The 22,606-nt window shown below is 44.4% G+C and overlaps 1 protein-coding gene across 2 annotated transcripts in view; it reads right to left on the bottom strand.

The window, feature by feature from the left end:
• ASPG (asparaginase) overlaps nucleotides 1–22,606 on the bottom strand; it is a 138,738-nt gene that overhangs the window by 21,912 nt on the left and 94,220 nt on the right. Inside the window, exons 10-13 of one of the 2 annotated variants that reach the window (XM_068254225.1) lie at nucleotides 19,091–19,258; nucleotides 12,713–12,808; nucleotides 10,932–11,095; nucleotides 5,429–5,515 (exon numbers count right to left, since the gene is read on the bottom strand). In XM_068254225.1, the coding sequence (XP_068110326.1) occupies nucleotides 5,429–5,515; nucleotides 10,932–11,095; nucleotides 12,713–12,808; nucleotides 19,091–19,258 (515 nt within the window). The remainder of the gene's footprint in view (nucleotides 1–5,428; nucleotides 5,516–10,931; nucleotides 11,096–12,712; nucleotides 12,809–19,090; nucleotides 19,259–22,606) is intronic. The other variant, XM_068254226.1, reaches the window with a different exon arrangement.

Genomic DNA, 22,606 nt, shown 5'->3' with positions numbered 1-22,606 from the left:
TTACCGAATGGTGTACTGGTTAAGGGCTCGGCCTCTGACACAGGAGACCTGGGTTCAAATCTCTGCTCTGCCTGTTCGGTAAGCTGCACCTGTTCAGTAAGGAGTTCCTTGGGCAAGTCTACCTAACACTTTTAGTTTAAAGAGAAACTCCAACCTAGAATTGAACTTTATCCCAATCAGTAGCTGATACCCCCTTTTACATGAGAAATATAATGCTTTTCACAAACAGACCATCAGGGGGCGCTGTATGACTGATTTTGTGCTGAAACCCCTCCCACATGAAGCTCTGGGACCGCGGTACTCTGGGCAAATTGCCACAATGTAACAATGTTCACAGACAGGAAATAGCTGTTTACAACTGTCTGTAACAGCCAAAACAGCTAGGAGCAGCTACATAACCTGCCCACAGTAAAAATGTCACCATGTAATAAATGTCAGAATGTAAATCGGGGAGAGAAAAGATTTTACAATGAGCAAACACTGACTAAATCATTTATACATAATTATGGTAAAAATGAAGCACTTTTTTTTTACTACATTTTCACTGGAGTTCCTCTTTAAAACTAATACAAAAGCAGAGCTAGAGCATTTGCCTACAGCAAAGAAACTGATTGGCGCTGAAGCAAGTAAAACTCCCTGCTTCTCTACATAGCAGGGGGAGGAGCATTTAGCATGGAAGTAGCTGTTGCGGGTCCACTCCCTACCCTCCAAATATGGGGTCTGTAGGAGTCATGGTTGTGGGGATCTTACACTTTATATGTAATGAATCAGAGGTACATCTTTTATGCCCAGAAATTGAAGTACTTTTCTCCCACGGTAAAATGCACTTTAAATTTCACTTTTTCACTATCGCTTAAAGGACAACCGAGGTGAAATGATGATATAGACTAGTTATGTGTGTGCTTGGCACTGTACATACACATGTCTGTTACTTTTTTCTCTCTGCCTGAAAGCGTTAAACATCAGGTATGCAAGTGACAGTTTCTGTCCGTGTCGTACTGGGTCAGACTATAGTATAACCCTCACTGATAAGCAATTACAGCCATAAAAGACTTCCCTGTCTGTAAATGAGAGAGCAGGAAAGAGATAAAGGGTCAGTAATGCATAGATTTGAGCTCTGGCATACTTCAATGAAGGTGAATTGAACATAGACAATGATACAGTAAAAACTAGATTAAAATATAAAATAAAACCATGGGATATCTTAAAAAGTCAAAGTAAGGAGCAAAACTGATCTTTTAAGGCTCAAAGGACACCTGAAGTGCATGTTATGGAGGCTGCCACATTTATTTCCTTTTAAACAATATCAGTTGCCTGGCATCCGACTGATCTTTCATGCGTTAGTAGTGTCTGAATCACACACCTGAAACAAGCATGTGGCTAATTTTTGTCAGAAACATCTTATTTGCATATGCTTCTCCAGGGTCTATGGCTAAGAGCTCGTTTCCACTATTGCGGTGCGGAATCGCCTGGATTCCACGGCTGATGAAATCGCATGCGGATGCGATTCCCCAAGCGTTTTTGCCGCAAATTCGCATAGGTATATGCGATTTTAACCATGTCACTGCCTGTGTGAATTTACATTGGTACCTATGTGAATTCGCGGCGAAAAACGCATGGGAAAAACGCATGCGATTTCCCTATTAAATACATTGCAGGCGATTCGCATGCATTCCACTCGCAGGCGAATTCTGTGGCTTTTGTGCGTTTTTTCACCACTGAAAAAAACGCACCTAAGAACGCTACAGTGGAAACAGGCCCATCCACTTGCATTACATGTGCGAATCCGCATGCGTTGGACGCATGCGGATTCACGATAGTGGAAACGAGCCCTAAAAGTATTAGAGGCAGATGATCAGCAGGCTAGCCAGGCAATCTGCATGGTTTAAAAGGAAAGAAATATGGCAGCCTCCATATCCCTCTCACTTCAGCTGTCCTTTAATGGACACGTGTCTAACACCAGTTGTATCCTCCACTGATCCAGCTCAATGCTCATGGCTAGAGTTGTTCTTTAAAGAGAACCCGAGGTGTGTTTAAAGAATGTTATCTGCATACAGAGGCTGGATCTGCCTATACAGCCCAGCCTCTGTTGCTATCCCAAACCCCACTAAGGTCCCCCTGCACTCTGCAAGCCCTCATAAATCACAGCCGTGCTGTGAGGCTGTGTTTACATCTGTAGTGTCAGTCTCAGCTGCTCCCCCTCCTCCTGCATAGCTCTGGTCCCTGCCCCCGTCCCTTCCCTCCAATCAGCAGGGAGGGAAGGGATGCAGGCGGGGACCGGAGTTCTGCAGGAGGCAGGGAGAGCAGCAGACTGACACTATAGAGATAAACACAGCCAGCTCTGACAAGCTGTTTGTCAGCAGCGTGGCTGTGATTTATGAGGGATTGCAGAGTGCAGGGGGACCTTAGGGGGGTTTGGGATAGCAACAGAAGCTGGGCTGTATAGGCAGATCCAGCCTCTGTATGCAGATAACATTCTTTAAACACACCTCGGGTTCTCTTTAAAACACAGGTATTTTTGTAGAGGCGTGGAGAGAGGCTGCATCTAATTCACTAACCCCATAGCCGCTATGGTCTGATGTAACTCAGCCGGGGGTTGCAAACTTCAGCCAGCTAATAGAGGGGATTTAGTAAAATCAGGCTGGGTAAATGGCTCTAGGTCCACCTTAAAAAAAAAAATGCGTAAAGAAAAGTGAAGTGACAGATTGCGAGTGTCCTGCAGGCCTCCTGGAACTGGCTAGACTGTCATTCCTTCAGAGCTGTTATGTCCAATAGCCAGGAAACCAGTTTTGCAGGATGAGTGGCTGTAAGGCGAGGCAGAGAAATGCAGCTCTATGCAAGGAATGGCATGTGTCAGCCTCTCCCCGCATACTCTCGACAGGGAATGTAGCCAGAAAGTCAGTCACTTGGCACAGCTCACGCAGGTGTATATTCTCAGCACTTCCTGAAGTGACCTGGCCTCATATGCACTGCAGGCTCTGCCTCAGTCACACAGAGCAGCCTTATATCAGTGTTTATTCCTTCTGCCAAGTACAGCTTCCAAACAATGGACTGCTACAATAAACACTTCTGTTCCACATCCAGATTTGCCAATCAGCTGTATCCAGAGGCATGGAAATCCCTCCAAGCACTGCAACTATTACTGTTCAGTGGAGTTACTGCTAGCCATGTCACCACATAGCAGCACACAGCCCCACAAACCTGTACTGTAGCTGCTATATAGTGATAGCAAATTACAGCTAAAAATTAGAACATTAGTAGCAAAGAAAAGAAAAGTCATCTTGTTTTCAGGGGCGTAACCAGGCCTCCCCCCCCCCCCCCCGGGCCATTTTGGGGGGCTGGAGGGGTCGCAGCATGAGGGGAAAGCCATGCTGCACTTTGGCAGGGTGGGGCTCTCCCCTCTAGCTTAAATTAGAGTCCGGGCAGCAGACAGATGCATACCTTCCGTGCGCTCCAGCGTACGTTTTTCTCTCTCTAGTCTCCGACGCGACTTCCTGTTTATACAGGAAGTTGCGCCAGAGACTAGAGAGGAACGCACGCTGGAGCGCACAGAAGGTATGGACCTGTCCGCTGCCCAGACTCGAATTTAAAGTGGAGGGGAGTGCAGAGGGGAGAGCCCTGAGGGGAGGGGGGGAAGGAACGTCCCCCCTCCCAGCCGAATGTGGCCATGGCTTTCCCCTCCTGCTGCGTCCCCTCCAACCCCCACAAAACGGCCCCGAGCGGGCAGGAGCAGGCCCTATTGTTACGCCAGTGCTTGTTTTCCAGCACAGGAAGAGTTGACAAACTTTAGTTAATCTATGCAAAAGAGCTTCTCTGAGCTCTTCCACTCAACTTGGGTAAACCGCAAATATAACAGAATGATGCAATGTTATAAAAAAAGAGAAAAGCTATAGAACTGAAAAGAAAAATGAGACTCCTTTGCTTCTAATCTATTCCTTATCCATACTACACATACAATTCATCATAAGGTTTCTGTGTTTTTTGCTTCGGTGTCATTTTAACTACCTAAGGACTGCGTCACACCAATGGTCGTGACCACGGCGGGAGCCCCAGGACCATCTAATGCCAATTGCCGTCAAGTCCTGGGGTCGGCTACTGCAGAAGATCGCGCGGATGCGCATGCATCTCCGCTTGGGGGGGGGGGAGACTATCAGACCCCACCAACAGAGAGCTCTGTTGGTTGGCAGAAAAGGGGGTGGGGGAAATCACTTGTGTGCTGAGTTGTGCTGCCCTGCAGCTTGGCCTTAAAGCTGCAGTGACCAACTTACACAAAAATGGCCTGGTCTTTAGGGGGGTTTAGCACTGTGGTCTTCAAGAGGTTAAGGTGCGCACTACAGGCAAATAGGATCATTAGAGGACATCCGAGGTGAAGATAAACTGGGGGGAAAAAAAAATGCATCTATCCTCCTAAAAATAACTTAGATAACCCATTTTTTTTTTTTTATTTAAAATTTAGTTTATACGTCTTTACTGTTTCATTGTCTCTGCACAATGAAAAACCTTCATGGACGTATGCAAGAGCTCAAATCTATGAATGACTGACTATTTATTTTCTGCTCTCAGAAGCCATTTACTGACAGGGAAGGGTTTTATTGCTGTAATTGCTTATCAGTGAGGGTAATGCTATAGTCTGACCCAGTCCCACCTGGTCAACACCTAGACAGAAACGGTCACTTGCATACATTAGGTTTAACTCTTTCAGGCAGAGAGAAACCCCCCCCCCCCCGCATATTTGCGTGCTAGGCACAGTACATACTCATGTCCATCTCATGTCACCTCTGGTATTCTTTAGGGAGCTTAAAGACTCCTCACTGTTCTACATACTGGCATGAGCCAGGGCTCAAACCCTACATCAAAGGCAACAGCCTTACTAGTACGCTATCCACTGCTGTTGGACTGCAATGATGTGTGGAAGCTTAAAGCTTCCAGGTGACCATTTTGATGCTATACTCTACTCTCTCTGGGTCAGTGACTCAAAAGTAGTAGTATTCAGAGGCAAGCATTAAAGGGAACCTAAAGTGAGAAGGATATGTAGGCGTATTTCTTTTTCAACAATGCACATTGCCTGGCTGTCTTGCTGATCCTCTGCATTGAATACTTTTAGCCATAGACCCTGAATAAGCATGCAGATGAGATGTTTGACAAATCTGATCTGATTGTTTCAGGTATGCGATTCAGATGCTACTGAAGCCAGTAAGATCAGCTTGACTGCCAGGCAACTGGTATTGTTTAAAAAGGAAATAAATATGGCGACCTCCATATCCCCCTCGCTTCAGGTCTGCTTGTCTGGCCGTCATTAAAGCAGAAAGTTGAAAGCTGCTACACTCTGGGCTTCTGCAGGCAAAGTGGAATCTGCACTACTTCTGTAGCGTCAGATCATTTTGTCACATGACCCGAGCAGTGTAATGTGTGCGGTTGTGTTTCTCACCTGCAGAGCTCCGTGCCGCTGTGCTCCAGCTCCTCCCAGGACAGATGAGCCCCCGTCTGACGCAGCAGTTTAATCACCTCCAATTGCCTGAAGAAGAAGATGCTAGATTAATGCACAGTCCTTATGTACAATGAATGGACCATTCACCTGTTATTTCTACAGTAACACATATTGGTAAATGGTCATCAGTTTGTTCTCAAGTGCAAGCCCATCCCGGGGAATGAGTGGACACCTAATGATTATGGAGGGATCTAGTGCCCTAGTGCCACCACAACAGGCCATTATGGCCTAGTTTTAATCAATTAGCCTCAATAGAGTTCTCTTATCACACAGACCTCCCCTCCTTGATTAATTTGAGAAAAGGAAACGATTTCTCAGGGGAAAGGGGGTATCAGCTACTGATTGGGATGAAGTTCAATCATGGGTTAAAATTACTCTTTAAATAGGTCTGCTTGCCATTAAAGTACTGTACCACACAGACTAAGCAATAAACCATACTTCAAGCTGCACACTATAACCAGATTCCACATGTTTCCCCGCTGGGCGGGACTGTGTATAATCAGTGTGTGTAGCCGTGTGGGGAGCCCTGTGAAGGAGCCGCAGCCTGCGCGTTATGCAAGCCTGCACAGCAAGCCTCTGCAGGAGCGACTCCTATCTTGTCACAACACCTCACTCTGGAATAAGCAATGACAGTAGCTAAGTATGAAATCCAGCATCACAACAGGAGTGGCACTGAAAAGTCTGCATGAAGAAATCTTCAGAACAGGACCCGAGGCAGATGCTGGGCGTGGAGCACTATGGCCTCCGCTTTCTCACATTAGGAGAGGTTCAAGTTTAACCTCTTGCTGCCAATGCCAAAACCAGCACCCACACCCACAATAAAGCGAGCTGGAGGAAGCACATGAAATACTGTCTGTGAAGACTCTGAAATGCTAATAAACGTAAGCGGATCTGAGTAGGAATAACGACGGTGGATAAAGACAGCCTGTCTTCACAGTGTTTGGTGGGATGGACACTTGTTTTTATGCATCATTTACAAAGCAGTAAATAAGAAATGGTGTAGCACAGTATGTACAAGAAAAGGAATCATAAAAAGCCTACACTAATGCATGGAGGGCCACAATCCTGCTCTTTGCTGAATACAGCCGGGAGCTGCCAATCAGGACATTTCTCTGTCAGAGCAAGCAGTGGTCGTCCACACATACCACCAGTCCACAGCCACACAGCAGCCATTTCTGAAGAACCACACCCATGTGTTGTACGAGGACATTGCTAAGAAATCTATATTGGAATCCTTATTTATTGTATTTATAAAATGCCAACATATTAGGTAGCACTGAACAATATATAAATAGGGAGACAGACAAGGTACAAAATCCTGCAATGGAGTTTAACCCCCTCCCGACGCCGATCGGCGGTGGGAGGGTGGCAGCTACAGAACCGCCTAACGCCAACTGGCGTCAGGTCCTGTAGGCAGAGATTAGCGGGGAATGCGGATTCCCTGCTGAGTTACGGAGCTGCGCTCCATAAACAGCCTGCCAGCCACAATCGAAGCTGGCAGGCTTTTAGGAAGGAAAAACCTGTCATTTGCCTTTGTATAGCGCTGCGACCTAGCACAGCCCTGCCACCTAGCTGTCCCCAGGAGACGCTCACAATCTTCTCCCTCTCGGAGGTTAATGCCTATGAGAGGTGATTCTAGTGGCAGATCACGGCGGGGAGGGAGGAAGGGAGGGTGGGGGGGGGGGGGTTTGATTAAAGAAACAAAAAAGCCACAAAATGGATTAAAAAAAAAAAAAAAAAACTACATTGCAGCAGCAATTAGATCCCACCAACAAAAGCTCAGTTGGTGGGAAGAAAAGGAGGCAAGATTAATTTGGATGCCAAGTTGTACGGCTGAGCAATAAACTGTTAAAGTTGTGCAGTGCGGAATTGTAAAAAATATCCTGATCACTAGGAGGGTGTAAGCCTGTGGTCCTCAAGTGGTTAACCACCCTGGCGTTCTGATTAAAAATCGCCAGGGTGGCTGCGGGAGGGTTTTTTTTAATTAAAAAAAAACTATTTCATGCAGCCAACTGAAAGTTGGCTGCATGAAAGCCCACTAGAGGGCGCTCCGGAGGCGTTCTTCCGATCGCCTCCGGCGCCCAGAATAAACAAGGAAGGCCGCAATGAGCGGCCTTCCTTGTTTTGCTTACATCGTCGCCATAGCGACGAGCGGAGTGACGTCATCGACGTCAGCCGACGTCCTGACGTCAGCCGCCTCCGATCCAGCCCTTAGCGCTGGCCGGAACTTTTTGTTCCGGCTACGCTGGGCTCAGGCGGCTGGGGGGACCCTCTTTCGCCGCTGCTCGCGGCGGATCGCCGCAGAGCGGCGGCGATCAGGCAGCACACGCGGCTGGCAAAGTGCCGGCTGCGTGTGCTGCTTTTTATTTGACGAAAATCGGTCCAGCAGGGCCTGAGCGGCAGCCTCTGGCGGTGTTGGATGAGCGGAGCTCGTCCAGACCGCTCAGCAGGTTAAATATCAGAGACCACATAGCTGAACTGCAAGTTAGGCTACGTTCCCACTAGAGTGGACATTTTTTGTCTATTCTCCACTCACCACTAAATGGACAGTGAACGTCTCCTATTTTATAAATAGGAGCCATTCACACTGCAACGGATCTGCGGGATACGTTCCCCCATATAGCTTATGGGGGAGCATATCCACCCTGGGCTTTAGCCGCACCATAGGAGTGGACACTACACTGTCCGCCGCAACAGAGTCTGATTTCACGGGAAGGGCACACGAAGAGTGAATGATTAAGTTGGATACATTGATGCAGGTGTGTAGGTGATCTTGGCGTTGCGCGGTGTGGATAGCTCTCTCTCCTTGCAGCGCTGGGCCCCTGGCTTGAATCCCAGCCAGAGCACTATCTGCATGGAGTTTGTATGTTCTCCCTGTGTGGGTTTCCTCCAGGCATTTAGGTATCCTCCCACATCCCAAAAACAAAGATAAGTTAATTGGCCTCTACCTAAATGGACTTTTGACTGCAATAGACATGTGAATTTGAAGTAGAGATTAGACTGACAGCCCCTCTGAGGTACACATAAAACAAGACAATATACTCTGCACAGCGCTGCAGAAAAAGCAGGCTCTATTTAAATAAGAATAATTAAAGAGACACTGAAGCGAGACTAAATCTCGCTTCAGGTCTTCTATATAGCAGGGGCACGTGTGCCCCTGCTAAAACGCCGCTATCCCGCGGCTTAACGGGGGTCCCTTCACCCCCAACCCACCCCCCGCAAAAGTTGGTCGGAAAATGGTCGCTCGTATTCTTCTTCCTGGAGGCAGGGCTAACGGCTGCAGCCCTGCCTCCAGTCGCGTCTATCAGACGCGCATCGCCGCCTCTCCCCCGCCCCTCTCAGTGAAGGAAGACAGAGGGGTGGGGGAGAGGCGGAGATACGCGTCTGACAGACGCGCATGGGGCAGGGCTGCGGCGGTTAGCCCTGCCCCAACCAGGAAGCGCTCCCCCGCTGCACGGAGGGGGTTTGGGGGGACAGGGACCCCCGTTAAGCCGCGCTATAGCGGCGTTTTAGCAGGGGCACGCATTCCCCTGCTAGCTATGAGGTCTGAAGCGAGATCTATTCTCGCTTCAGACTCTTTAAGGGGATACCCGAAGAATTTAAAGCAACCCAAATTTACCCATACACTTTCTACTGTACTAAACTTGTATCTAGAAGGGATTTTGAGTACTTTTCTTCCTAGATAGTGAGGTTATGCCAACACTTATAATATAATACCTTATGGGATCATGTGTGCCCTCCACCTCCCTCTGTTGCCTTAAGCTCCTCATATGTAATGCAGAAGGATGCTATGCCCATAAGCGGATGTGCCAGGTCTGCTAGCTGCCAGGGCAGTTTCTAGGCTAAATTGCACCAACTCCCCCACACCACCGTGGACTCGCAAAAAACCTTACTCTTCAGGGGCAGTCACACCATCCACAGGTCACAAGTAGATCTGCCTACTTACTAGTGACCAGCAACTCATCCAGGAGGAAGCAGGGACCAGGAAAACAGACAGGCAAACAGAGCCCGGAAAGCAGACTTCTCCTTGGGTGCTTTGCACTGACAACCTGCAGTACTGCTACAGGACATCAGGTGTCATCACGTGGTGCTGACGTGATTATGACTTGACGTCTAATGCAGACGGCCCAGGAGGAGTCAAGGGAGGCGATTGCGCTGGTAATATTCTTTCTTCTTCAATTTGGCTGCACCACACGACACCAGCTCCCTTGCGGTTATGTCCTTCTTCCTGCGCCCCCTTCTACTTGCTGGTCTGCACCCAGTACGGTCGCCCTGCCCAAGAAACCGCCCTCACAGCTGAAAATGGTCATAGGATTTGCTGTGAGATAGAGCATTACCGGCTCATTTTATGTAGTGAGCAAGATTTTTTTGTTTTTTGATTTTTGGCGAGCAATAAATAAGTTGAATCGCCTACTGTACACCATGGCTTCTGTAGATTTTCTAGCTCGAGGGCAATTTTACTACCCATTAAAATCTATGGAGTCTTCAGGCTGCCACCCCCCATAAAGCTGCCCTGCCTGGATATCAAACTGAGGCTGTGACATCAGCACAGAAGTGTGCCACATTCATAGCAACAAGTACAGCTGACTACAGGCTTGCCAATTATCAGTGATACTATGTATTAAGTCAAAGTTAGACCTAAGAAAACAGTGTATGCTGATCTGTGACGCAAGATTCAATAATTATCGAATCTGGATGGTCAATCAGCTGCCAAGTCTACTGATGCAAGGCCGCCTTTCCTCTCCTAGAAGATTCATGACAGTCCTCTGGCTTCCTCTGCTAGGCAGTGCACATCCAGGCATGCAGGCTCTACCTGGACAATCCTGGAACTCTGATGAGCTTTATCGTCATAGGGGCTGGTGCACACCAAGAGCACTTTTGAGCGCTTTTAAAAACGCCATTGCTTTGAAAAGTGCTTGGCTAATTATTTGGGAAAAACAGCTCATCAATATGGTGTGCTCCATCCCATTCAAATGCAAACATCCTGCAGCATTTATCCTGATTTCTCTGGCGATTCAGCCTCAATGATAAGTATAGGAAAGTGGAAAAATCGCTCTGAAAAGCACTAGATCAGAGCAATTTTCCAAGCATTTTTTGTTACAGAAGCTGTTCCATTACAGCTCTAGTGTAACAAAAAAAGGACTACTCCAAAAATCGCGAGGCAGGATTAGAAAATCCCCAAGCACATGCCTAGAATCGCCTAGGAAAATCACTTCAAAAAGTGCTAAGCGTTTGCAATTACCCTAGCGCTTTTTGGTGTGCACTAGCCTTAACACAGAGCACACTTTACAGAATGTACATCACAAAGTCTCCAGTATGAAATATTTGAAAAAACCTTGGAAAATAACTAACTTCCAGTTTTACCAGCACAATGCATTCCGCTTAGAAGCTCATAGTGCAAGAATCGAATACTTGAAATGATTCATGTATACAGTAAACTTACCTGAATTTCACAGCATTCATCAGTGGTGTATCTCCATAGCGATCCTTGGCATAGACAGTGGCTCCATTATTCAGCAAATACTGAACCACATTATAGTGGCCTTCACAGCAGGCCACGTGTAATGGCGTCCTACCATCATAATCCTCGCTGCTCAGGTTCCCGCCCTATTCAAACAGAGAAGTGCGTCACTTAGACAAGGCCGAGATATCGAAGCATTTCACTTTGTAGCCAGCTATGAGAGTCTAAAATATACAGGAATTTAATTTCTATAAAAACAAAGGACATTTGAAGCGAGAGGTATGTGGCGGATGCCATGTTTTTTTCCCCTATCAATACCAGTTGCCTGGCGTCCTGCTGATCCTTCAGGCACTAGTAATAACACACACCTGAAACAATCATGTGGCTGATCCAGTCAGAAACACCTGATCTGCATGCTTGTTTGGGGGACATGGCTAAAAGTATTTGAGAGGATGAGCAGGACAGCCAGGCAGTGTGCATTGCTTAAAAGGAAATAAATATGGAGCCTCCATATCCCTCTCACTTCAGACGTCCTTTAAGAATTTCAGGCTGTCTCTGCACTTATCCTGCTGCACAAGTAACTACAAAAAGTAGAAGGCCTTATTACATTGGTTGATTGCAGCAAATAGAATCACCCATTCAACCTTCCCTGTTAACTTTTGTGATAGTTGTATTTTAATATACGCATAAAAGCAAGATACAATATTAAATGTTTGCAACAGGCCTAACCATGCATAGTCCTGGCAACTGAAAAACAATTTCTATGTATGTATTGTGTAGTGTATGTATCATAGTCTAGGGCCAATTTAGGAGCAAGCCAATTAACTTAGTATATTTTTGGGATGTGGAAAGAAACCAGAGTGCCCGGGTGAAACCAATGCAGACACGAGAAGAACATACAAACTCAGCATAGATAGTGCCCTGACTGGGATACACCCGATGCAATATTCCTGTCAGATTGACGGGTCAATCTGTAATTACTGGCATTCCCAATCGAGAAAGGGATGGATTTTCAGATCAGCACTGCACAAAAATCGACCCCTTTCTCAACTGCAGATCGGAAATTATTGATCAACCAGTTGACCTGAGGAGAATAGCATTGTGTGTACCAGGCATTACATCCAGGGCTGTGGAGTCGGAGTCGTGATTTCATAAACGAAGGAGTCTGAGTGGGATGATGTTTGGACAAAATCCACAGCCCTAAGGAGTCTGAGTCATTTTGGGTACCTGGAGTCCGAGTTGGAATCGGCAGTTTCCTAAACTGAGGAGTCGGAATTGGAAGATTTTTGTACCGACTCCACAGCCCTGATTACATCCACATTGTATGCCGGAAGTGGAGATCATGTTATGGTAGCCATAAAAAACGGTCAATTTCCAGTTTTTGCGACCGAAATTAGCCAATTCTATGAAAGTTGAAAATGATCTTTTTTCGATCAAGAAAAACTAACGATTATCCAGTTTTTTCTATAAAAATTCGATCAGATACGTTGGTACAATTTTTTTTATTAGATAATTTAGTTTGATTATTCCGTTACATCAAATATAAAGATTTTTCCATGTATGGGCATCTTTAGGGATATCTTGCCCCGCCCCTGAAGAACTCTGCCAGAACTTCCATGCCAATACAGTATTCAAAGTGTAAAGATCATTTCATTTGAAAAGGGGATACTTTAAAAAAAAAAAAAAAAAAAAGAGGAATTAATACTGACTAATAACAGACATATATTATGAACTACACTACAAAAAGTCACAAGCATTCTTACCATATCCCTTATAGCTTCCAGTGCATTGATATCTCCGGTTTTAGCAGCAGCGCAGGCCAATGCTGGCGTCAGAGCATCCCTCACCGCCTCCAATTCCTACAGCATGAAAGCACAGTTAGTGGGGAGATCTCCCTGTAATCATTTGTCATGGATTTCCATGGACAATATAAAGAATTGTCCAGAAACAAAGCATCAAAGGGAAAGTATAGCGATTTTTGTCATTTTGTGTCAAGGCCGCCTCCCTTTACTAGGATCTGGAGTATGGATCTTACGTCTGCGCAAGAACAACTCACAGATTAGCTGACATAGATTAGTCATTTAATTAGAAGACTAAGGGATCGCTTCCATGCAGCGCAGAGCCAGGGTGCTCTGCGCATCACTCAGCGGGGGGCGGAGCATGAATACTGAATGGGATTCAGTAGTGAATTGCCACGAATGAATGGAGTGCTATCTATGCACCGTCTGCTGTCCCTGCGATTGCATCTCCATAAGCATGCCTGAAAGCCCTAAAAAGGTGATCCAAAACACTATGTACTGTACATAGAATTCATCCACTTATTTTCTATTTTAATATGGGCTTTAAAGGGGCACTATGGCAAAAAATTTTAAAATTTAATATACGTGCAAACATATACAACTAGGAAGTATGTAGCTGCCAGAGTAAAATGAGCCATAAATTATTTTTCTCCGATGTTGCTGTCACTTACTGTAGGTAGTAGAAATCTGACAGAAGTGACAGGTTTTGGACTGGTTCATCTCATAGGGGATTCTCAGTGATTTATTTATTTATTTTCAAAACCCCTTAGTGAATGGCAGTTGCTTTGTCTAACTGCCAAAAAAACTGTGTAGTGAGCAGGGAAGCTGTCCAGCATTGTTTACATCCTTTTTAAGGAATATGTTAATAAAAAATAAAAGCCTTGCTGAGAATCCCCTATGAAGAGATGTACTAGTCCAAAAACTGTCACTTCTGTCAGATTTCTACAACCTACTGTAAGTGACAGCAACATAAGAGAGAAGTAATTTATGGCTCATTTTACTCTGGGAAAAACAACAATTTTTTATTTGTCTAGGTTTGCATATATTTTAAATTTTACATTTTTTTTGCCATGGTGCCCCTTTAAAATGACAACTGAAGTGAAATATGGAACTTCCTCTTTGCTCTAAAATATAAGAAACAGCATAATCTAAAGAAAAGCATTTCCTTGTCAAGCTGTGCTACCTGGATTTGTACCTGTATAAGCTGTAACAAAGAAGGTATACCCTCCGTAACATTGCGATCATCATGTGCTGTACCGGTCTTTCATAAAAGAGCAATAAATTGTAAGAAAATGAGACAGACACCATCAATTTTCTTCAAGTGACTATTATTGGCTCATATTGTGCCGTTGAAGCCAAAAACCAGGCACATCACACAGTGAAATACAGGAGTGCATCCCTTTGAAAACGATACAGCTGATACAAATCCTGCAATTAAGCTGCAGTGTGTGTACTTCCTGCCTTTATAGAAAACATAAGGTTAACATCCTGTGTTTACAAATTAGCTGCTCGGCTGAGGCAGCCAGCTGACACAGCTGAGATCAAATTACAGTGTGATTAATCACAGAGGAGTGGAATTAGACAGGCTAAACTCTAAATACATAATGTTTTTCTCGGTTTTCCTTCTGTCTTGTGCAAGAGTTCAGGTCCACTTTTAACAATACCAGTTGCCTGGCAGTCCTGCTGATCTTCTATGCATCAGTATCGGAATAACACACCTGAAACAAGCATGCAGCTAATCCAGTCTGATCTGCATGCTTACTTAAGGTCTACCACTAAAGGTATGGGGCCTGCAACACAACATGCAATTTCCGGATGTGTCGAAACGTATTTTTTTGACAGTGTAAGATTATCTTTTGAGTATGTACATACATAAAATTTTGATTGGCCAACTTCCCCACCTCCATTGGGGGGGGGGGGGGGGGGTTAGAAGGAGAAGAGGGCTTGGGGTTGTTTTAGCACATTCGTAAGCCTATACATTTAAATGCATTTAGTACTGAATACAAAAAACACTTCACATTCCCATAACACCGTTTCCTCAGCTTACCTGGAGTCCTCAGTTAATTTTAGAATTAAATCTGCATTATTAAAAAAAAAAAAAAAAAAAAAAAAAAAGTTTTCCCAAACTGAAATGTACAAAAAGATTATAAAGCTTTTCCCATCTAATTTTACCAATATCATTAAGCTTGATAATATGCATGCAACATATGATTCAGAGGAGCAGAAACGGAAACTCCCAGCGGACAATATAATTTACAATAATTAGCGCTGAGGACACCTGGGTGTAGTTACAGCACAAGTGCAGCAGCAGAAATACAAGGCTAATAGATACAGCGCAATACACAGTTGGAGCTCAGGCAAAGGATTGTACTTCAAATGAGATCTGGAAGTGTGAAGAATAAGGAAGTTGCCTCTGCTATCTTCAAAGTCACAAGAATTGCTAAGGGACAGTCAGGGGTGTAATCATGTTGTGCATCACAACTGTGCTTTAGTGAAGCTGAATTAATAAGCCCCTTAGGGTGGCTCAGGCAATTTAATTCAAAGACCCATACACAAGCTAGACTGAAGTAAGCCTGTCCAGGAAAAACTTGGCCAAGAATCTACAGTGCGCAGAGGTGTCTCATAAGGTTGCTTAATAATGGCCAATGATTGTTCCCCTCCTTACAGCACCTGCAGGAAGTTGCTCTGCGAAGTGCAGTATCCTCGCCCCTCCTCTCCTCCCCATAGCAACAGTACAGGTCACTCTGGTGTAGCCAAGGTAAACGTCTGTATGAGCTTGTGGACAGAAGTGTTGCCCTATAGGTCAAGTCCCGATCCCTACAGGCGACTGTGTGTGTGTAAACTTTGCCACTGTAACCGTAGCCCAGATTTGCTGCCTCTGAGGTTTTCCAGTGGTCTCCAGCTGTAGGAAATCAACCCTATGTTTGGCACTGGCAACTTCTATATTCCTCTCCACCTTATCTTCTCTTTTGAAAAAGGGTTATTCCAGCCAAAAAGGTTACTTCAGTTTTTTGGAGAGACCAATAAGCTTCCTTCACTAAACTAAGCACAATGTCCTCCAAGAAGCTGGAGCTGCAAGGGGACCAGTGTCAACCTACCATGAAATAGACCTGCAGACATGAAGAGGATTACCTTATGCTTCTTATTTTTTTTTTATATCAGAGGATGGCAAGAGCACAGCGCTCGAGTCCCCCGATCACAGGTAAATACTGGGGGAGCACTTCACAGTTTTTGCAATATGAAAAGTTGGTGAGTAACAACATGCAGGTGAAATTTATACCATGAGAGAAGTTTTAGACTAAACTATGTCAGCATCAGTCTGTTTTGGGTCTCCCTCAAGCACAATATATGTGGAACGGTGAAAAATATCACAGGTCCCAAATGGATAAGGACAGAGCAGGGCAAGGCAAATGTAGCAACCAAGGCAGTGCCAAAGCAACAAGACACTGCATGTGTAACAAGAGTTCCCAGATTTGCAGACCTACTACAACAAGGAAGGCTCTACAGGATCTTAATGCAATTCCGAGGCTTAGATTTCATACTTACATCAGTGGGGGGGGGGGGGGAGATAGGGGGCCTACCCTGTGTGTTTATGACCACAGATGGCTGTGCTTGCCCAGTAGCACGGGAGCAGCTCACGAACATGCGAGTGGCTCAGTTATACTGGGCAGGCATGAGCAACTATGCACAGTGCACAGTGCGGCCACGCTTGTACACAGCGGGGAAAGTGGCCGCAAACCATCTTCAATGTCAAAGGTTGCAAAAGGGGTCCCAGTGTAGGAATGGAGAGGCTTTGGAAGACAGGGGAAGCCTCTGGACCAACCAGAGGTCTCCCCCTACTGGAGGCAAGTATCAAAATTGAACCTGAAGTCACATACAAAAAGGTTAAAGAGTAACTTCAGCCTAAACAAACATACTGTCATTAAGTTACATTAGTTATGTTAATTAAAAGAGGTAATATAATCTCTTACCCACCCCGTTTTAAAAGAACAGGCAAAGGTTTGTGATTTCATGGGGGTAGCCATCTTTTTGGTTGAAAGGAGGTGACAGGGAGCATGAGACAGTTCCAACTGTCCTGTGTCCTGATCGCTTCTCTTAGTTGTGCGCGCTAGGCAACAAGATCAGAAATCCCATCATGCTTTGCACAGCATCAGGGGAAAAAAGCCCGGGCAGATTTCTTTGATGGAGCGGAGCTTAGCTTCTGTGCAGCTAAAAATGAGGCTTGGGTAAGAAAAATAAAGTTCTGATGCTGTGAAACTGTTAAACACCAAACCTTTTCAGTGCTGCTGAGTAGATTTTTAGTCTGGAGGTTCACTTTAAAGTAGCTTATACTGCAAATAGGAAACACAACTGTATAAGCATAAGGAGCAAGATTGCAAAATGGAAGGAAATGAAGTAAGGCAGGGACTGCTCAAACCTTCAAGTAATGCAAGGACTTAAAAAGTAATCTCTGCCCACCTGATTCACACAACCAAAATCCCTCTTTTTGGCAGGACTAACCCTTCAAAATAAAAATGCAAAAATACTGTAAACTAGATTTTCTGCAACTATAGCTGCACATGCACAAGGGAAGCTACACTACAACATGACCAATTTAGCATCACAAGCATCAAACATGGAAGCTGCCATTTGCAATCGTATTTCTTTGAAACAAGAACTGTGGGATGTATGGCTGTGTTTAAGGGGCACGAAGACCAAAAACTGCCAAATTTAAAACACATGTACACAAATCTTTAAGATGTACATATGCCCCAGTGACATGTATGTAAATGGGGGCCCACTAGGAGAGATTTAGCACATCAGTGGAACCCTAAAAGGGCAATTCCACTACAACGCAAATAAAAATCAGCTAATGGTGCCTGTGTGGAAGCTGCTGAATCTCCTCTTTATTAGCCTCGGTAGGAAAGGGGATGTAGTGTACAAATGATCCTTAAAAGGAAACTAAAGTTAATAAAAAGAAAAGCCAGTTTAACTTACCTGGGGCGTCTATCAGCCCCCCACATCACCCGGTGCCTGTGCTGTCACTGAGCGATGTTCCAGTCCCCCGCAGCGCCTTGCTTCGAAGTGAGTTAATGTTCACTGCACATGTGTGGCCTTTAAAAACACTTCCATCGCCGGGAGCCTCCTGCACATGCGCAGTAGATTTTCCTGTACTGCACATGTGCAGAGCTCTCGTGTCCACGGGAGTGCGATCAGGAGGCACACGGACTAGGGTCGTGCAGCCAGAAGAATGAGGTGCTGCAAGTGAATAGGAAGATCACGTAGTGATGACGCGGGCACAGGACAACTGCAGGGGGCTGGTAGAAGCCCCAAGTAAGTTAAACTGGCTTTTTAAAAATGTACTTTATTTTCCCTTTAGGTTATACATTCACCATCACAACAAACATGCTAGGAGAGAGGTCCGAGGTGGCAACCTGCAGTACATGCTTGTTATGTCCTGGATTTACCAGGTGCTGAAGTCACAAGAAAAACGTGGCAGCCAGGGAACTCCAACTGTAGGGAAGCAATGGCAGCTACCATGAGACAGGAAAAAGTAACTGTTACTGTGGGCTGCAGTTAGTCAGCAATGCACAATGGCAGCCTCAAAACGCCAGCCGTGGAGAGAGAAACAGGATTAAAGGTTCTCAAAAGCAAAAAATTATTAAATACCCGCAACCATAGCAATGCAAATCAGTGGGAGCCCAACCATAAAGCGGTAGTTCTCTAGATTGCCAGAACAGAGGCGATGCCACTTACCTCCCTGCTGTCCACAGAGCAAGGTCGGTGCAGCTCCAGAGGTGGGGGGGGGGGGGGGGGGGAGCTATACTTTAAATAGACAAAAAAAAGCCCTCTGGGGAAAAATTACCTTGGGAGAGGGAAGCCTCAGGATCCCAATGAGGCTTCTCCCTCCCCTGCAGCTTTGGGGAATCCAGAGCAGCAAAGCAACGGAGGACTGGGGAAGCCTCGTTAGGATCCAGAGACTTCCCCCTCCGAGGCAAGTATCCCCAGAGGGGTTTTTTTTCGTTTTTTTTTTTTTTTTTTTGTTTTTTTTTTAGATACTCAACATTTTCAATAAAAATAGGCCTAAAGGCTGTTTCCATCAGGCTGCCGCATCTGATTCGGAGACAGACACAGCACCTGTGCGAAATCGCATTTGAATCCACTAGCGGTGCCAATGCATGGACAGAAAAATCTGTGCCAATGTATGGAAATGGACAGAGATCACACAACGGAAACTCGGCCCAACTCATTTTAGAGAAAACCCCATTTTGAGTCCCACCCTCAAGTAATGCCACACTAACAGTTTTTTCTGCAGTTCCAAACAATGGCCGGACATGACATAAAATGCAGAATCTTACTTACATACGAAGATTTATAATAATGTAACTCGAGTTTCCGATGAGACTGTACCTCCTTGCAGCTCACACCCACAGACCTGGCAACCACTTGGATGAACTTGCTGTCTCTCAGAGAGATTTTAGCTCCGGTTGAACTAACGGTCATCTCCCCACGAAGATTCTCAAACAGCATCTGCAAGAAATGCAGCAAGTCAATGGCCAGGAAAACAGGATGGACGAGGTGCATTTCTAAGTGAAACAAGGGTCTTAAAGGACGATTATTGTAAAATTGAAAAAAAAAAAAAAAAAAAAAAAAAAAAAAAAAAGGTACAACTACTTTATATGTACATTTGTTCCTAAGTAAAATACATTCAAAAATTACATGTTAGGCAGTAGGCTGCAGAAATGTAGAAGATCTGCCAAATATTGGACTGATCCATCTCCTTATCGGGGATTATTAAGAATTTCTTTACTTTCAAAAACACTCCCTGGATGGCAGCAGCACACTCTGGCTTTTCAGCACCATTATAAAAAGATCCTTTACAGGAAGGACTTAAGAAAAAAAAAAAAACAATTCCCCCAGGAGAAGATGAGCTAGTCCAAATTGAGTCAGATCCTTCAGATTTTTAATAGCTATTGTAAGTGACCGCTACATAGAAAAAAAATTTATAGAGCATTTTACTCTGGTACAACTAAAATACATGTATGTTACATTTTACAGATATTCCTGATAACTAAACATTAGCTTACCTGGTAATTTTATTTTAGGTAACCCTCCAGGACAGGTATACATCGAGATTTGGCCCCTCCCAGGAAACAGGAAACATCCACAAGCCTCTCTATAAATAAAAAAATCCATCAGGTGGTCGGCAGTATTAGATAAAGAAAATAACCAAACAGGTCTCAACTACCAAACACCTAACTACAAACTCAGTGTATCATAAGACATTTATATATCTATGTTTTACACATATACAATTTATAGATTATACATACTTTATACAGTTATCAATGTACAGGGTGGGTTACCCCACCTGTCCTGGAGGGTTACCTAAAATAAAATTACCAGGTAAGCTAATGTTTAGTTTTTTCCATTAACCCTCCAGGACAGGTATACATCGAGATGATGATCAAGAAACAACACTAACCTCAGGGTGGGCTGACCACCTGTAAGACTTTTCTACCGAAGTCCTGGTCAGATGATGATATATGATCCAATCTGTAGTGTCGCATAAACGTTCCCAAATTCTTCCACGTTGCCGCTTTACAGATTTCCACCGGAGAAGCACCAGCTCTGAAGGCCCAAGTTGTCGCTGTCCCCCTAGTGGAATGCGCTTTAAGATCTTTAGGAGGTGTCACCTCCATAATCTTGTATGCTTCCAAAATGCATAATTTAATCCAGTTAGCTATAGTTCTCTTTGAAGCCCTTTGCCCTATTAATTTGCCTGTGAAATTTACGAACAATCCTTCGGTTTTCCTGATGTCTTTTACTCTTTGTAAATAGTCCAATAAGACTTGTCTCACATCTAATAAATGCCATTCTTTCTGTTTATCGTTTGATGGTTTTGGATAGAAAGTCGGTAATACTATTTCTTGAGAAGGGTAAAAAATGTCTCCTACTTTCGGAATAAATTCTGAACTGGTTCTCAATACTACCCTGTCTTCGTAAAAAATACAGTAAGGCTCTTTGCACGATAATGCTTCCAATTCACTGACCCTTCTTGCGGACGTAATTGCTACTAAGAATACCGTTTTAAAAGTGAGCAAACGTAAATCATTATCTCCTGAAGTCTGAAACGGTTGCTTCGTCAGTGCTTTTAGAACTAATGACAAGTCCCATTTCGGAAATGGCTTAATACAAATCGGTCTATTTCTCTCAATTGACCTAACAAAACGAGAAATTAAAGGGTGTACAGCTAATTGCCTGTCTAAAAACACCGACAGCGCTGAAATCTGGACTTTAATTGTGCTCAAGGCCAATTTTTTGTCCACTCCACTCTGGAGAAATTCTAATACTGTAGCAATTTCGTTTGATTTAAATCCCGTCTGTTCTTTCCATAGATTAAAGGTTTTCCAGTATTTCATATATATCGACCTTGTATTCTTCTTCCGACTTTTAATTAAAGTGTCCACAACTTTATCTGAAAGTCCATAGCTCTTAAGAATTAGTTCTTCAGTAGCCAGGCTGTTAGCTTCCATTTGTCTAGTTGAGGAACAACTTGACCCTGAACTGACACTAATTTCTCTAGACAAGGAAGTATTAATGGTTCCGCTATCTTCAACCTGAGAAGCAGAGGATACCATGACCTTCTTGGCCAATTTGGCGCAATAAGGATTACTGTAGATTTGGACACCGCTATCTTTCTCAGCACTAGCGGTAGAATGTTCAGAGGTGGAAATGCAAAAGCTAGTTTGAAATCCCATGTCTGAGCAAGGGCGTCGATCGCTGTTGGATCGTCTCTTGCATTCAGGGAAAAAAACTGGTGACATTTGGTGTTTTCCCTGTTGGCGAACAAGTCTATCACAGGATTGCCCCACCTTGTCGTTATCCACTGATACACTTCCAGATTCAATTCCCAATCCATGTTTGACAGTTGTTTGCGACTGAGAAGATCTGCTAGCGTATTCAAAGACCCTTTCAGATGAATTGCTGTAAGTGACAAGAGATCTCTTTCTGCTAAATCTAGTATTTCTAGTGCCAGAGTCATTAGTTTCCGAGACTTCGTTCCACCTTGACGATTTATGTACGCCACAACTGTGGAATTGTCTGTTCTTATTTGCACGTGTTTTGAATTTACAATGTGTCTTGTCGCTACTAGCGCTAGCTTTACTGCCATCAACTCCCTGTAATTTGAAGACTGACCTTCCATATGATGTTGCCAGAGACCCTGTACCCTGAAATCCTGCACATGGCCCCCCCAACCTGACATACTTGCATCTGTAGTTAATATCAGTTGAGTTGGAAAATTCCACGACTTTCCTAGTATTAATGTTTGGGGCATTGTCCACCATATCAGGTCCTCCTTCACTGACTGTGGTATCAATATTTTTTGATCCAAAAACTGGATTGATTTGTTCCAGTTGCTTAGGATCCAAGCTTGCATCAGTCGAGCATGCTTCATTGCCCATTGTACAGCTGGAGCCACTGAATTCAACAGTCCCAGAAGTCTCATTGAATCTCGGATTGAAATTCTCTCCAGTTTTCTGAAATTCTGCACTTGTTGAACAATTTTCAAAATTTTTGTCTCTGGAAGAAACATCTTTTGTTGAATCGAGTCTATCAAAAAACCCAAAAACAGTATCCTTTGAGTGGGTTCTAGCTGTGATTTGTCCAGACTTATTATCCAACCCGATTGCTGGAGGGATTCTAATACTATCTGTTTGTGACTTAACAGGATCTGTCTCGATTCTGCAAATATTAACAGGTCGTCCAAGTATGGGACAATCATAATCCCTTTCTTGTGTAAGTCTGCTACTACTTCGGCAATCACTTTGGTGAAGATTCGTGGAGCGGATTTTATGCCAAACGGGAGGCAGCGGA

The sequence above is a fragment of the Hyperolius riggenbachi genome, chromosome 9 (assembly GCF_040937935.1).
Source record: "Hyperolius riggenbachi isolate aHypRig1 chromosome 9, aHypRig1.pri, whole genome shotgun sequence".
NCBI lineage: Eukaryota > Metazoa > Chordata > Amphibia > Anura > Hyperoliidae > Hyperolius > Hyperolius riggenbachi.
This window is presented reverse-complemented; position numbering and strand designations above follow the sequence as displayed.